Source organism: Falco peregrinus, chromosome 8, assembly GCF_023634155.1.
Source record: "Falco peregrinus isolate bFalPer1 chromosome 8, bFalPer1.pri, whole genome shotgun sequence".
NCBI lineage: Eukaryota > Metazoa > Chordata > Aves > Falconiformes > Falconidae > Falco > Falco peregrinus.
This window is the reverse complement of record NC_073728.1, coordinates 10,490,859-10,507,916: the sequence shown is the minus strand read 5'-3', so window position 1 is coordinate 10,507,916 and position 17,058 is coordinate 10,490,859. Positions and strand designations below refer to the sequence as shown.

Sequence of the window (17,058 nt, the reverse complement as noted above, 5' to 3'; positions counted from 1 at the left end):
GGGTACGACAGAGGGGAACTCAGCCAAAAACCCATGCTGAGGGAAGGGTTCAAATTCATTGCTTATGTTCATTGTTTATGCGCTCTGAGTGTTTTCCAGAAAAAGTTGGACCTTGGGCCATCAGCTCATTGCAAAAACATGGCAGACCAAGTGGCAGGTGACCGATGCCACCAGTTTACATGGTAGTATATTAGGGGAAATACTTCTCTAGCTCACGCTGAAGCTGATGATAAGAAAGTCATTAGCTTCAAAGAATATTAAAATTGGATCTGCACCCAATTTGCCATATTCATAACCCCAACTCATAACACATTCAGTCTCTCTAGTTAATTAGTAGGGTTTGTTGTCAGGTAGAAATGAGATTCCTTTGAGATGCCAAATCACCACATGTGTTTACTGCTGCAAGGAAGAAAAGTGTATACATACATCAATGTTTCCAGAAAGCTTGAATGGAAAACCCTTTCATGTCAGAAGTTTATTTTTATTGGTAAAATATTAAATAATATACAGAATTAAAAACTGCACTTACACTTCTGAGAAGAAATAATTCTTGGACAAATTATATGCTTGTTCCTGAGATTCCCTACATTTATTCCAGTAGCTGTGCACTCAAGACAGTACAAACCTTTATAATATAATCCTTTTCACAAAGTATTACAAAGTTTCTGCAGCTTCTTTTATTTATACACACATACAGACTCACACTCTCACATGGTTGTACAACACTCACACAGGTACAGAGTACACACATACAGATGTGGAACCATGTGTATGCATGTATACTAAGAAGAAAAAAAAAACCCCAAAAAACAACAAAACAAAACCAAACAAGAGCCATAGTTCAGTCTATAGCGGCAAAAAGTTTTTTAGCAGGGGGATACAGGTTTACATTAGGGCTGCTTACATGCACCACTGCCACAGTGACCATTTCTGAACTCCTTTTTATAAGAGCATGTTCCAATGACCACGTAAAGCAATGGGACGATTCCCAGTGTCTTCACAGGCTTCTGGAATAAACTCTTAATTTAAAAGATTCCTCAATTTGAGCTCAGAAAATTTGTGACAGAACCAAAAAATTGTAACCTGGGAGAGAAGTGGTCATTTGCCAGGTCACTCACCCAGCCTTCTTCAGGAAAACAGCACTAAAGTGGGCAGGATGCAACTCCCTATGAGTCAGGGGAGATGCCGTGACAAATGGGTCAGACCACACAGCCTGAAATTACGCTCACAAAACCGTGCATGCTTTGCTATGATCCCACCGCTTCAGCGCGGTCCCTGCATGTGGGAGGACCTGAACAACCTACGTGAGGTTACCAGAATTTGGCCCAAGGAGTGTGAACCACTGGGCAACCGTGACGGTCACCCATTGAATGCATTTTTCTTCTTGAACTCGAACACAAGAGTCTGGGAAATCATTTTGGCAATCAATCAGAATGAGATACAGTCTCCTCACCTTTGTTATTATTAAAAAGAAATGTCTTAAATACAAATTTAAAAGACAAAAGTGGCTACTGTGCATGCGCAGTAACTGCCTTTCAAAGAAATCTCAACGGGATTTTTTTTATTTTTTATTACGTACCTAAATACATATTTACAGAACACCGGCTTCAGTCTACGGGGGAGGAAGGCATTAAAAATACACTATATATAAATATGTATGATATGTAAAACAAGTCCCATCTAAACTTATATAAGACAAGGACAACTCTAAAGAAGCTTTTCTGGTCTCTCAGGTAGATAAAGGACACGAGTCCTGTAATTCTTACATAGGCAAATCTCTCCCATTAGAGTAAATGGCAGTTTTGCCCTAGCTAAGAGATTAGGCCTAATCCAAAATCCACCATCAAAGCCAACAAGAGTCTCCACTGAGTGGGTTTTGGATTAGACCAAAAGATCTTTTTATATATTTTTTTTGTTATTTTTAATAAACATCAATATTAAGTGCTTTTCTTGAAGAGAAAGCTGCAATTAGAAAAGAAAAGGAAGGAAGGAAGAAGCAAGAACAGGTATGTCCTTAATTCATACAAGGGATGTGTTTCAATGTCAAATAAAAGTTGGAGTTAAGGTATGGGCTTTAGCCTTAATTTACAGTTTCTCACCTTTTGTCAATCAAAATTTTAATTTACTTGAACATTTATCTTTGAATGTATTTAAGACAGCATTTTGTTTCACTGACTTGTGTGGACTGAGGAAAGAAAAAAAGAAACCACTGTACATTAACACGATGTCAGGGAAAGTATTGCACTTGAACAGAAAAATAACCCAAAAAGGTGGTTTTGTTGGTGTTTCGTTTTGTTTTTTTTTTTTTTTAAAAGTAAGATAAGCAAATCATCCATGTCTGCAATGAGCATGTTTAGAAAGCAGGATCCAAGAATGAAGCATTAGAAGCAAATCTGGGGTTGGTAACCCCCACCCTGGAATACAACAGTAGTAAAACTTTTTTTTAAAGCATTTTCTTCCAAGAGGAAAAAAAAAAAAATTATATGACTTTTTTTAATTTACAATTTTAAATCTTTCTAAACATTTGCATTAAAAGTTTCCAGTTTCTCATAAAAAGATATACATTTTAGGAAAAAAAAATACAACCAGAAAATAAAACCAACTAAAAAGGAAGGCAAATATACAGTATTATAATTACATCACTGTGGAGTCATCTCGGAAGGTACCCTAGATCTTTACAGTGTTATGAAGAGCACGTACCTTAATTTTTTTTTCTCAAATCAACTATCTTTTTTTCTTTTTCCTGTTTTTAATATAAAACTACACTTGAGTACAAAAATATGTAAACAGACTGTACAGCCAATGAACAAAAAAACCCCCAAAACAAACCCCAAAACCCCTAGACAGCCCAAAGCTACAAGAGATAAGAGCAGGCCCAGACTTAAAGCTCAGAGGAGGAAAAGGGGGTGAGAGAAAGAGAACCACGGAAAGCCAGAGGAGACTGCTACATGGCAGAGGAACTGAACGTGTTCAAGCTCTGAGGACACTTGACAATTCGTCAAATAATTGATCACAGTTTCAGAATCTGAACGACTACAAAAATAACCAAAAAGTCCTTCCCTTGTTACAGTGTGTTCAGGAACGAAGAACATCCATTTCCAGTAAGCAACGTCAAATCCCAGTAAGTGCATAGTAGGGGATTCAGTGACCTCTACCCCTTCAAGAAGCTTTTCTTATTTGATGTCACTTGAGGTAAAACTAAATGGCCCAATTTACTGCAAACTGGCCTCGTTGTGCCAATAACAGAGTCACACTCTCCACCATGCTTTGCCGGAGGCATCCGTATTTTATCCGTGATTGAGAATACAGACCAGAGGCTGCCGGTATTCGCGTACCGCCGAGTGCGAGGGATTAAGGCTACTACACAAATATAAGGGAAGGCGTCTTCACCGCCGGGCCCCGCCACCGAGGGCTGACAACCGAGACCTAGCCAGGGCTGCTGCGCTGTGCCAATTAGCAAATAAGGCCCTGATCTCACACATAACAGTAATTATTAAGCACACGGTTAACTGCAAAGCTCCTGTGCATTCCAGATCTAATCGAAGGGATGGCAGGAGGCTAATCGTGCTCAAACGTTTTCCTGGGCTGCAGTGCAGTCGCCTAAATCAATACCTGCTGCAGGAAGGGAGCATCAGCCCCAGCTCTGGGTCAAGTTGCTCCCTTTCTCCATACAGGGTACACATCTATACGAGCCCCTCGTGAGACACACACTGATTAATTTCATTGTCATTCACTCTGTTAAAATACTTCCCATGCTGCCAGTAAATACATCACAGTATTCGTTCTTTTTTTGAACTGTAAATAATATGAGCAATATTATGTAAATAATAAAGCAATGCAAGTCTTTCTTGAAATGGTTATTTCTGTCCACTGACTGATTAGGTCCCAAGACTGGTACGTAAAGGAAGAGTTTTTACAGAAGGAGAGAGCACGGGCGATTACGCTCCTGAATGAGGACACACATGGACCTACCCATAACCACCTTTCCAAAGGCTGGAAGCGAACAGGAACCGGGAATGCTTGTCTGTGTGATCAACTGAAAAGCCAGGTGATTTAAATCAGGTACTGGTTTTATCGTTACCTTGGCCTGTTAAGCGTGAAGCACGGCAAAACATCGGCACACCACCCGCTCCTGCCTGTCCTCTACTCACTTCAGAGCCTCAGCAGAGGAGGATACAAATCACACCCTTCCAGGCACGGCCGTAGGAGGCTACGTTAGAAACTGGTGATCATGTCCTGGGCCCATACTTCGGGACAACCCTTCATGGGATAAAAGGGAACACATTTACTACAAAACACATTCTGCCCCTTCCCTACCTAATTCCTCGTCCCACGCACTCTCTGTGACTGCCGTGGGCCCGGAGCCTGCCAGAGAGGTGCTGAGGAGCCGGTGCCAGGCTGCTGCGGGCTCGGGGTCTGCCGGGTGGCATGCTGGCATGGTGACATGCCCTGCTGGCAGGCGTGATGCCGTGCACATGCTGCACGCTGAGGTGCTGCACCCGCACAGGGTAAATAACTAGATCTGAAACTAGGTCACCAACCTGCCAGGAAAGTACCGAAGCAAACACTGCGCTTTTCACCAAAGTGTTCCAGCTAGTAAGCCCCCATAACATCTTCCACAGATGGGCCTCTCTCATCTCTCTGTCAATTGTTAAGGTGGCAGCAGCACGACAGTCAAACTTGCAAACCATTTCCAAAGGACTTTTGTTCTTGCCGGATTTCTTTTTCTGGGTTGAAGCAAGCGGCAGATGCTTTAAAGTCTGCTGCTGTTCCTAAATCGGAATTTAAAAGCACAGCTAAGTCCATTTTCAAGCAGGTCTGAGTTAAAGCTCTGGAGGGGCAGCAGGCAGGAGCCCCCTGTCCTGGCACCCCACAGGGCGCTGTGCAGCTGGGGGCTTTTGCAGTGAGTCTCGGCACTGCGCTGGGGACGCCGTGGTGGTTGGGACCAGCTCCGAGACCAGCTCTGGCTGGGCTGCTGGAATGCACTCCGCTAGGGTAATTTTCAGCCCTTCCCACTCCTAAAAGCCAGCTGACTGCAGGAAATCTCACAGCAAATTACTAAAATGGTCCTCTCTCCGGGTCGAGCTGCCAAGGGGGTGTGGAAGGGGAGAGGGATCACTCACTGCGCCATAGGAGAGGGGATGTTTGCTTTGGGTTGTGTTTTGTCGTGCATTCTGAAAGGGTATGGGAGGATATCATGAACGACATCACAAACTTCCAAAATGCATTTGAAAAAGGCACATAAACAATAAAGCATATATCTAATTATACGATACCATATATATAAATATACTTTCTCAGAATCTCCAGCTGCCCTAGACCACAGGCCATTATCACCATCCATTCTTGTTTTTAAATGATACTAAGCCAAGCTAAGATGCAACTTCGTAGCGTCAAAGCCAATTTCATCACACTTTTCCTCAAATCCCACACTGAGTTTAGGCGACTCCAGTATCAGTGCAGCCTCCCTTCTCCCTCTTCATTATGTCATAACGCACATCGAGAGTTAAGGGCAGGAATATTACCTAGCTAAGGAACTGTATTGCTGCAGCTCCTGTCCGTGGCTGAAATAAGCACCTTTCCCTAAATTATCTCCAAAGTTTCTTTCCGGAGGAAGCAGTGTCTGTTGTCTGGCTTCTTTCAAACACAAAAAAGCTAGCTCAGGACCTAGACAACAGTAATAATGTCCTATTAAAGGCCAGTTTGGAAAGGTTTGGTTTAATTCCTGGCCTCTGCTTTTGCCTGACAGCCCCGATTTAGGAATGCCCTTGTAAACAGAAAGAAATTTGGAAACTCTCAAAATTGGGAATTTCTTCACCTTGTAGTAAAATATACTTTAGTTCCACATGGCTATTTTGCAAGCTGTGTCCTCACACAGTAGAAACTACTACCATCAAAAAAATCAGGCCAATTAACAAATTTAGATTCTTTCTCCCTAATACAGACCAAGAGAGGTTAATGCCTAGACACCTTTCACATCACATCATAGATGGAAGCACTTTTTAAGGAGAATAAAATTGTTTTAAACCCATAAGTTACTGAGTAAAAAGCTGGCTTTCCTGAAAAATGCTATATATTTTGATGTGCACTCCTAACTGATTGCAAAGAGAGGTGGCTGTAAAATTCATTGGCCATAACAGCAGATATATAGATAATGCCCTTTGCTCCAAGAATATGGATCATACCAAGAGAATAAGCAGTCACACTCCTATTTCAATTAATAGGCCTGTAATACTCTAAATTGAGTCAGAATCTTGCTATTTGATGTAAAAAGAAGAAAAAAGGTTTACTGGCAGGGATGTGTGCAGAAATTGCTTTTCTTTTTTTTAATGAAAATGGGGAATGTTCGCAGGAAGCCAATTCTAAATTTGCAAATGCATGTTTTTAACTGGAAACCTGATTCCAAGAATTTCAAGAGAGTCCAATAAAAATCAGCCAGGTTCAATTTCCTACACCAAATACTTAGAACAAATGGATCTGCAGGCCAAGGATTATCTACTGAAATTCCTAGTACACTGTGAATGACTAACGAACTCAACAAAACTGAAGAGCTTTTCTTAGAAATCAGCAGAGAGCAAGCAACAACAACAACAACAACAAAAAATCTCTTGAGGCCCCATTTTGCACACTTCCCTGTAGGGGCAAACTACTCTATATAAAACCCTCCAATAATTTTCAGTAGAAAGTGAATACTAAAATATATGCTAGTCCAAAACTGTTCAAAATTTTAACCAGTATTTAATCTTTTTACCTTCCCTAGCTCCAGGATGAAAAACTGCAGTGATTGTTCAGAAAAGGACATCGATAATAAAAATTAAAGTAACTCCTCAGCTTCTTGCTCTCCAAAAAATGCAATTTTTTGAAGATAACTAAGCTGGCGTGTTTCCCCACTGCCTCCCCAGTTCTCTGTGCCTGTGATCCCAGGAAAAGGCAGTACTCACACACAGATCTCACATGCTACCATTGGAACAAGAAGCTTAACCGAAGCCAGCTACAAAACCACTGAGCCTCCCCATCTGATCTTTTAAACATCCACAGAATATCATATCTATGAATGAAAGTGCACACTAACAAAATGCAGATATAATTGCAGACAACTTATTTGCGGATACGCAAGACAGTCTCTGCCTTTCCCACATTCCAGTGCTTTCCCAAACACAGGCAGAAATTTTTTACACTTTTTACCTAGGGCAACTATTCAAGAAACCATAGCCTGTGTTCTCTCCACTGACCACAGAGAAAAGAACAGTGTTGCTCCCCTCAGACTGAAAGGGATTGCCGGCAACCTTTTTCTCTGGCTCAGGCACTTGTCCTTCTGGAGGCCCATGCAAGCCTGGTGACCTTCAGGCCCAGCATCTTTCCCTTTGTTCACTGTTCTTGAAAGACCCTTCCTGCCTCAGCAAAAATCACAACCATTTTTCCACTTACTTTTTTTTTTTTTTTTTTTTTTGGTGGTATGCTATAAAAGCAACCCCCCTTTTCTGAATTTCCAAGCACATCCCAATGCAGAACATGGCCAACTGCCTCCTAAGCCAACCTTCATAGCCACAGAGAATCAGACGTTACGGAAAAAAAAGTGATGCCCTCCAGCATCTCTCTGCTTTTGTCCTGCATGAACTCCTTTGATCGCACCAAGCACAAGAAAATGAGAATGGTCTGGAGGACGGCAGTGGTTCATTTGCCTGAGTTTCCCCTACATTAGGATGAAGAAAGGAGGAGGGGGAGCAACGCAACGACATTAAGAACAATGTTGGGAATAGGTCTTTAAATCTGTCTCTCCAAAGCCCGTATATTCCCAGCCTTGATAGCTCTCATATTACACAAGATGACATTTCTCTCCATATTGTACTATAATTAATAGGCTACTGCAAGACTTTACCAGCTCCTACTTAATAGCATTTCAGTGCTGGGAAGCAGTCATCAGGTAATCTGGCCATGATCTACTGTATCCTTTCTAAACACAGGTTCTAGCTGCCAAGAGTGTCACTGTAAAAAGATTTCAATCAATACCACTCAGCTCCTACTTTCAAATGCTCCAGGTCTAGGAAGAGAAAAAAAAAACAACCCAGTACCCTCAAAACGAACAGCAAACTGGCATATGCACCGAGTACGCAGATTGAAGTGAGCAGATGGGAATTCATTATGGCCTGATCTTGCTCTCTCTTTTATACTTTAGTAACATTATACTTTGGAAAAGGTCTCATCAAGCGCATGGAGGCTGTGTGCATGGAGGGGGTTAAACCCATGCAGATCTTCCCATTCTCAAGCTGTGCTCTTGTTGCCAAACAACAACATTTCAATTGTGATTGGTACAAACAGTTGGGTTTCAATGGCAATCTGTCACGTAGGTTTAAGCCCAGTTTTTACTGATGCAACCTGCGACTTGCTGGGTGGTTGCTGGTTTTGTTATTCACTGGGAGAGAAAGAAAGGAAACAAAACAGATTGGTGGGGTTTTTTTCTTGTCCACTCTGTAGTTCAAGGACTTGCTCTGGAGTTTGTTTCTCCATGTTTTCCCCACAGTGAAATGAATAAATTAGGAAAAAAAATGGAATCTGCAAATCCAAATCAAAGTACAGCACCTGCATCTCCATGTATCACTTTCTGAAGAAGCAAGCAATGTCATATGCAACCTGTTGGTTTGCAGGGCTTCTGTGCTCTCCAAAAGAAAAGGCTATCCAGCAAAACCTGCAAACACTTCTACCCCTAAATTAAAAGCAGAATCAATGACTTAAACCCAAAAGGAAGTCATCAGTTCAGCAGATTAGCAAATAAGATGTCAACAAGAGAAAAAACGGTCAAGGCTCGGATCCTGATGTAGCTGAAGTTGTTGGGGTAGTTCCATTAAATTCAATGGCGCTGAGAGGATTAATGCCGGCCAAGGATCTGGCTCCTAGCGTTTTCCCATCTGCAAGTCTTAGTTTAGGCTGTTGCCAAGAGGTTAACACTGTGACAATAGAATGAGAAAGTATTTATATAATTATTTACCTATATATACCTATATTTAAAGAACACTTTGTTACTAGTACTTTTGTCCTTTTAAAATCGATAATTTTATAACAAAATTATTTCAGAAGAGCAGCAGAACCTCTTGAGTAAACTACAGACTCTTTCACCCACTCCTAGACCACTTACTGTCCTAGAAGCAAGTTTAAATGTTATTTCTAAATGCTATCTCTTAAAACATGGGGTGCAACTAAATAAGTAAGGCTCCCAAGGATCTCTAAGAAGCCAGTGAGTCAACACATAGGCATGGAGTAACAGCAAATCAACAGTTCTAAAAAAGGTGCTTCGTAAGTTAAGGAAAATAAAAATACAAAGCTTTAGACTTACCACAGAAGGCCCTCAGACTTATGAAACTAAACTGCTGTAACGTGGTACAGTGTTAAGACATATACTTCTTTTTTTAGATTTTATTTTATTTACATTCTAGAGGGGCAATACACACTGAACCCAGGAAAACAGCTCACCCTAGAAAGTAATTTTGAAAGGAATATGGACTTTGATTCGTGCTCCTAAATCCCTAACAGTTTTGATTTAAACAGAATTGTTCATTCTGCAGAATAAAGTTCCCTCCCCCTTTCCTCCAGCCACCAAAACCCAGCACCCTATCTACACATTTGAAAAGGGCTCTCCTCTGAAATGTTTCTACCTATTTGTCTGAAATCATAAATGAGTGGCATCTCATCGGGACTTTAAAGCACCTAGCAGGGTTGAGTGATATCCCAAGACAGGACACGACGTACAGCTGACTGAGACAGAAATGGACTGCCTTTCAATTCCCACAGAAAGCGAGGCAGGTCACAAACCCCTCTTTTATCCCTTCCCTTCCTTCTTTCCATTAAGCTGGGCAGAGCAAATGAGGTTGGGTCCACAAAAAATAAGGTTAATAATAATAATTAAACAACAGCAACAACAACAACAGCAACAACAACAAAATAGGCATCTCAATGTCTGAGGAAAAGTGGGATTGTAAGTGCAGTATTTCTTCATGTGCAGTTCTACTTCATACGAGTCCCCTTTGGATGAGAAGGCCTAGTGGAATGTGTGCTCCCCTCGGACTATGTGCGACGAGAACTCATAGCGGTCCTGGCTTCGGTAGCCACAGATGTTGCACTCTAGCGGGTCCCGGTAGCCATGGCAGCCCATGTGGATGGTGTACATGACATGGTCCAGGAAAAGGACGCGACAGTGCTCGCACTTGAAAGCCCTAATCTGCTCCCCTTCTCCGTTGATGACCTTGTAGATATCCTTTAAAGAGCCCTTAGAAGCTTTTGTGGCATCCAAAGCCTTGACGTCCTCCTTCATATAAGCCGGGCTTGGCTTTCTCTTGGGATTTAAGGCAGAGTTTCCTTGGTAGGACTGGCGGTCTTCGTGGCTGCTCTCTGAGTCAGTAGAATCCAGGCAGCTATTGCTGGGGGAGCCCTCTCTATCCTGGGTTCGACTCTTTGGTCTGATGAGGGAGATCGGGCCATCCATGTTGTTCTCATGACTGTCAGCTGTTTCCCTACTAATGGGCCTTTCTATCCTGTTAGGATGATAGACCTGAGCGTAAGCTGAGCTGATGACGGGGGCCACCTCTGCAATTGTGCTTGGTGTGTGCTGCATCAGGGGGTGAAGTGCCTCAGCTCCAAGGTAGGTGATTGCATTGTTGATGGCTTGGTCCATCATGTGAGACTGCATCAGCTCAGCCTCCTTCTCATAGGACAGGTTCATATCAAAGGGAATATCTGGATAGCCAAATCTCATGAGCTTTTCACCTAAGGGACAAGAGCAAATGAATGAGAAAAATCAATGTAATCACTCCAAAGTTTCACTGTAAAAGGGGTGGAGAGGGATAGAAAACCCCTGATTTGGGGTGATAATCATTCCAGAGTCCAAAGTTATCCTCCCTCTACTTGTTTACTGACCTCCTGCAAAGTTTCTTTCCTGACATAGGTAAACCTGCAACCTCACCAACAGCTTTTTTTTTTTTTTTTTTTTTTTTTTTAATTTTATTCCAGGTGAAGCATGTGGCTGCAGCAACCTCCAGACTAATTCAAAATCTTCCACTGGGTCTGTCTGTGCCCCTGCTCCAAGTTAGGAAATACATGTTAACTGGTAGGAAATAGGATCGAACCACTGAGGTCAGTGAATCTCCATTGGTTTATACCATTAGACATACTTTCCCACAATTAAAGGAGGCAGTACCACATGTTGCCTACGCTCCAAGGTGCCTCACACATACCTTACAACAGGGCTGCAGAGCGAGAAACCTAAGCAACAGGTACAGGGATGTGGTACAGTGGCACCTTTAGAGCCACAATCTGTAAATCCTTCAACCAGCAGAAAAAAAATACAAAATGCCTGCATGCGGCCAGAGAACGGAGCAAGGAACAGGAGCACTGGGGGCTGACCTGGCATCTCATGTTCCATCTTCGTAGATGACTATCTTCGTATTTCTCCCCCTCAATAAAAAAATACCCTATCCTAAATGTTTTGGACCGAGAAAGAGACACACCCCCCCCCAGTGTCTATTTAGGCAGGAAAACAAAATACAGAAACCACATGTATAGCTTAGTTTCATTTGGTAAAAGTCAAAAGCAACTGTCATTGACACAGGATAAATAAATACATAACGATGACGAAGCTGGCTGATTCATCAGTACGTAAATCCAAATTCACATCCTTGTAACCTTTTTAAATCAATGGCATTACAGATATGTGAAACCAGAACCACATGCTGGTAAATTTTGCTAGTCACAGGGCATGTTACATATCACAGCTCTCCTTTGAAGTTAACAAATTTACCACTACTTATATCAGGGCTCAGCTCAGCAGCACTGCTTTTCCAGTGATGTCTTTAGTGTTAGTACAAGGAAAGTTCATATAATATTTTTTTCTTTTTAAATAGAAAAGGTTATATGTATACATGTAAGATACAAGTTACCATGCTCGTATGTGTTCACACATACAAGTATTAGCTGGTTGTTGACAGTTAACTTTTTAAGCTGATTTTACGAAGTCTGATGATTTCAGTTGATTTACATTGTCTTTGTTACTTTTCACTGCCTGAGTACATTAAACCAGACTTCTCTTCAATAGTGTTAGCTAATAAATTCAAGGAGTCACTGCATACAAGTGGTTTGGCTATCCAAGAATTAAAGAACTCAAGAATCTTCTATCACGTTTTGCCAAAATTGCTTGGAACGAAATGTGTATAAACCACCATAAGAAAGAAACAGAACTGTAATCCCAAATCTCTTCCAAATAGCATTAGTACATTTCAACATAGCTATCACTCAGCTATTTTATTTTTGACTATAATAGTTCATTCCACTTAGCATGGCTTATCTTAAAGTGAAGCATAAAGAGAGAAATAATTTTACATTACCCACGGAACAATCATGTTATCCTTTGAGATGATGCATCACTTTTGCTTGGGAACTCAGCCCTGATTAGCAAGGTAATTAAATGCAAGTCTAAAATGAAACATGTAAATATCCCTGCTCCCTTCAGCAACACTGCTCACATGCTTCTGATCAGACACCATGTTCATGTACCTCACTATGTTTCCCTGTGGCTGGCTGTGTTAGACTTATCGCTTACCAAAACTAAGCATCATGTAGAAAACTGTTCCTTTGTTACACATTAGAAATTTGGAGAAAAATAGGGAAGGAAGGAAGAAGCAAACAATGCTACAATGATGGCCTTTGTAATCTAACATGACCTAAAGATGTGCAAGCAAACATCCTCTTCTCAGTGTTTCTGGTGTGGGCTGGCAGCCCTGCTGTCTGCAATGGCTGTCCTGCTGCTGACAGGATGGACAACTCTGTAACAGGAGGTGGCTCCAGCCTCGGTTGAAATTGAGCAGCTCCTTCCCAGGTGGGGCCAAAGTGGGACTGGAGGACAGCTCCAGGCGGCACGCGGTGTCTTTGACACAGTGGGAAGAAAGAGATGGAAACAGAAAAGTCCGCTGGTCCCTGTCACCTGCTCTGGCTACCTGTACCGTTCCTGTGTTTGAATAAACAACTGGATCTAGTAGGAGTCTGATCCAGCCACCAAACACACTGGCAGTCTTTTGAAGGCTGTACAGATCAAGAAATAATACTTATCCTTTATGGACTACTTGGATGAATGAGGCAAACCTGATTTTGATTCCTTTTCTCTTCCACGTTTAGTTACTCCACTACAGACAGTGGAGTAGAGAAAACCGTAAATTGCCAGTGACCTGAATTATTCATTCCTTTAATTATAAAACAGTTCCAAAAATGTCAGAGCCTTAGAAATGGAGTGTGACATAAAGAAGTAAAATAAATGATAACATGGGGAGGAGAGGGCGTAAACCACAGAGCTTGGAAGAAACATTAACAAACCAGTCAAACATGGTTTTCAATTTTAATTCCTCTTTAGACAAATCCGTACTTAAAACCAACTAATCAGAGTAATTTTGAATTTTCACGCAAAATCATGCTCAAATTCTACTTATTCTTGCCCTACGTTAGTGAAGTAGAAGAAGAAAAAATCTCCACTGTGGTCATCTTATCATACAACATTCAAAAAACCTCAAACCAGGTATCTGAAGTTAGATCAAAGCACACTGACACAGCTGTCCTGTGTTACCTGTAATCCATCTCATTGCGTATCTAAAGCAACTGCAATGCTAGACACTTGGGAGAAAGCTGCAAGAAACCTTGGAGAAAGCAGTTACAGAATTTACCACTAGGTAAATTTCTTCCTGACCCCCATTAACTAGAAGCTGATTCAAATTCTGAAGCCAGTTAATCTTCATCTGTTCTGAGACACCTGTGTAGTTTTAATTTTTATTATAAACAACCATGGTTTTGTCGTAAGCCACATAAATGTCTCCTCCTGTATCCGGCCAGTTCCGAACCTCAGTGACTTACTCCGTGAGAGTAAGCACCACATCCAAAGTGAAAATGCATGCATCTGCTTCATGTGACCAGCTTGAAGGTGGCTGCTTTCAGTTTTGCTAGTGTCTGCTTCTCCCCTCATTGAAGGAGACACAAAAAGAAGTACGCAGGCTCCTGCGCTCTGTAAGTTATACTTTCTGACTCCACTGTTTCAACAGGCTGGTAAGACTTGTACCTCAACAGCAGACACATAACCAAGTCTCTCTCTCAGAAATTAACTCTATTTGCTGTATGCTGCTTCCTTTCCTCCTGACATTTCAGGCAGAGACTGTGGTCCATAACCAAGGTCCCTTGGAGACTGCTGATCAGAAAGAGCAGTAAAGCATTGATAGATGTAGCACACAAAGATTTTAGCTTATGCTTACATGACCTTCTCATAAACACCATTAAGTTGGTTTGGACAGATGCCACGCTTGCAGTATGCACAGGAAAATTTCCTGCAAGCAACAGAACCATTACAAATTCTTCCTGATAGAGCTGAACAATATTTCATTGGGAGAAAATGGGAAGAAAAGTGAGGTCATAGTGGAAAAAAAAGAAAGGTAGCAAAGAGAGACTGCTGTTACTCAATTCAAACACTGTGATGCCATGAAAGATCACAAAAGGAAAAGAAAAAGAAAGATACAGTAAATATGAAAGAGGACACTTTTTCCTTACAGCTGGATCTGGATAAAAAGCTGCATGTCACATGAAGCACTGAATTCCTAGCCCCAGATCATTTTGGTATTCCGTTTTTCTATTACACCTATAGAAGAAACAGATTTATCTAACGAGCATACCCTACTGAAGAGAAAAATAATCTGCTACAGCATATCTCAGGCAAGGATTTCCAATCGGTAAATTTGCTTTTGAAGACAATAACAACATATGGTCAATTGCACATGAGTGGACAAATAAAATAACCTTCCTGGTCTCAAAAAGAGACACTCATCTACAGCTTCCAAAAACCGACTCAATTTATGCATCCACAAAGTGGCTTGCCTCAGTGGTGAGGTATGCTTATGATGAGTAAAATATACTGCTTATGGGAGCAGGCCTGGGTACCCCAGAATTTAAGGGAAAGAAGCAAGGTCTCCAGCCCTCCCGGACAAAGTCTCTGGCCCCTGCAAAGATAACCTCCGAGAGGCATTGCAAGCACAGTTCTGTTCAAGTCTGTGGACAACTTGGGCCCGGGGGTTGGGGGGGGGGGGGGGGGGGGGGCGAGAGTGAGAGGTGTGAATACCCTTCTTCCTTTTGAGGCTGTACTGTCTCTGAGATCTAGACACACCAGTTTAAGCATCAGCATTGTTCACTATTTCACTGTTGACTGCAACCTGCAAGAACGTAGAGCAAGAACGTAGAGCACTTGCTGAGACAACACTAGGGAAACCTGCTATGATGGGCCCACGTTTACAGTCTCATAAAGGTGTATTTGGCTTGTCAGTAGAGTCCTGCTCCCATTTCCACCCTCTTCAACCCCAACTGTTGTCACAGCAGTAAATTAAATCAGAGTATAAGTCTTCCAGTTCTTATTAGCTATACAGTAATCCATTTCAGACCACTTTAAAAGACAACAGCCCGAGAATTAAGAGCTTTCCTCTCAGAAGGACTAATAACAACCCAGGAAATCCTGACGTCTCCCAGCATTCCTCGTGTGGGTTGGATCATTCCTGACCTAATCTTGGCTTAGCACTGGTATTTGGGAATGGTCAGATGTCTGTGAGCAGTCAGGTCAGTGTGTCAGTGCCCCCCAGGTGAGCTGCAGCATGCTGCTAGCCCCCTACTATTCAAAACCATGTGGGTTAGCTTAAAACCACCTTCAGTGGTGATTTAACAAATCCATCTGAATCTGCATTTAGCTGAGGGGCAACAACTTTTCTAAATGGCTGTGTTAATTGCTTACAGTCCTCTGATCCTCACACTGTAAGTGTCCTCAGAGTAGGCAGAATGAGTATATGACACCCTTAAATTCTACCACTGTCCTTCCAGCGAGTGTGGAAAACGCATATGACATGACTTTGGAGTCTAGCAGCACACACTTCACCCAAACTCTCCCCCTCCTAAGAAGTTTAGTACTGCCTCAGTAAAAAAGTTTTAAGCCAGAGCTCAAACAAAGACAAGTTCCCCATACCGTCTCCTGTTACAAGCTGAACAACTTTAAAATGTCAAGACACAAAGCAAAATATGAATTCTGGGCCTAGGATTCTAAATGTGGTAACCATGTCATCCAATGTTGGTTTATATTCACGCATTAATAAGTTTATTGTGTGCAGAACACTGCACTTGGAGCAAGCACTTCTTTAACAGAAGTGATGCGATTTTACTTCCTCGTGCTGGTATTACCAGGCCAGTTGTTGCCAACTCTCAAGAATTTAATACAAGTTGCAAGTCTTGAGATACTTGTTTTTTTAACACACATATGGAGACAGATAATTATGTGAGTGTCTTAGCTTTTACTTGCTGGGGCAAGGAGAGGAAAGATGACAACTAAATCTCAACAGGGCCAGAGGAAAGTTAAGAAAAACAAAACAGCCTTGAGGCACAATAAAAAGCTGAAGAATTTCTAAGCCATTGTCATGATTCTGGGACCTCACTTTTGAATTCCCTGGGTTGGTAAAATTGATTCAATAATTTTCAGGATTTCTCGCTGTGATTTAGCCACCTCCATTGTTGTCCCTCCCCATCGCAACCAAATTCTGAGCATGCTACTTTTCCCCTTATTCTTCTGACTATTACAAATAACAAGTAACCTATACCTACGCACTAAAAATAATAAAAGGCGTATTTCAAGCTTACCCACAAACTTCTGTGGGGTGGAGCTTTTACGCTTTCCCATGTTGCTTGTCAGCTTCTCTATAACAGCAGGTCTCTCAAAAGGCACCAGAGAAATATTGTTGTCCATCACAGGCTCTTGTTCCTTACAATCTTCCATAGGAGGTACTACATAAAACCAAAAAATCGTATCAGACAAGTCTGGTCTACACTTCACAGATGACACACATCATTGGAACCCTGCTGATTGCGCAACAAGTGCAACACAAAATAAAGCAATGTGCAAGAACACACTGGGCATCAAGATAGCAATCACCTTTAAGCAGAGCCACATTTACAAAATGCCTCTCTTTGGGACCATCTTATTTAGCAAAAGCCCAACTTTAAGCACTTAAA

The 17,058-nt window shown here is 41.8% G+C and overlaps 1 protein-coding gene across 12 annotated transcripts in view; it reads right to left on the bottom strand.

Moving 5' to 3' along the window:
• Window positions 1–445: 445 nt before the first annotated feature.
• Window positions 446–17,058, bottom strand: part of IKZF2 (IKAROS family zinc finger 2) — a 121,152-nt gene continuing 104,539 nt past the window's right edge. For 10 of the 12 annotated variants that reach the window (XM_027796766.2, XM_027796769.2, XM_027796767.2 and 7 more), the window contains 2 exons: window positions 16,687–16,830; window positions 446–10,758 (listed from right to left, as the gene is read on the bottom strand). In XM_027796766.2, the coding sequence (XP_027652567.1) occupies window positions 10,034–10,758; window positions 16,687–16,830 (869 nt within the window). In that variant the 3' untranslated portion in view covers window positions 446–10,033. The remainder of the gene's footprint in view (window positions 10,759–16,686; window positions 16,831–17,058) is intronic. The other 2 variants (XM_027796768.2, XM_055812387.1) reach the window with 1 other exon arrangement.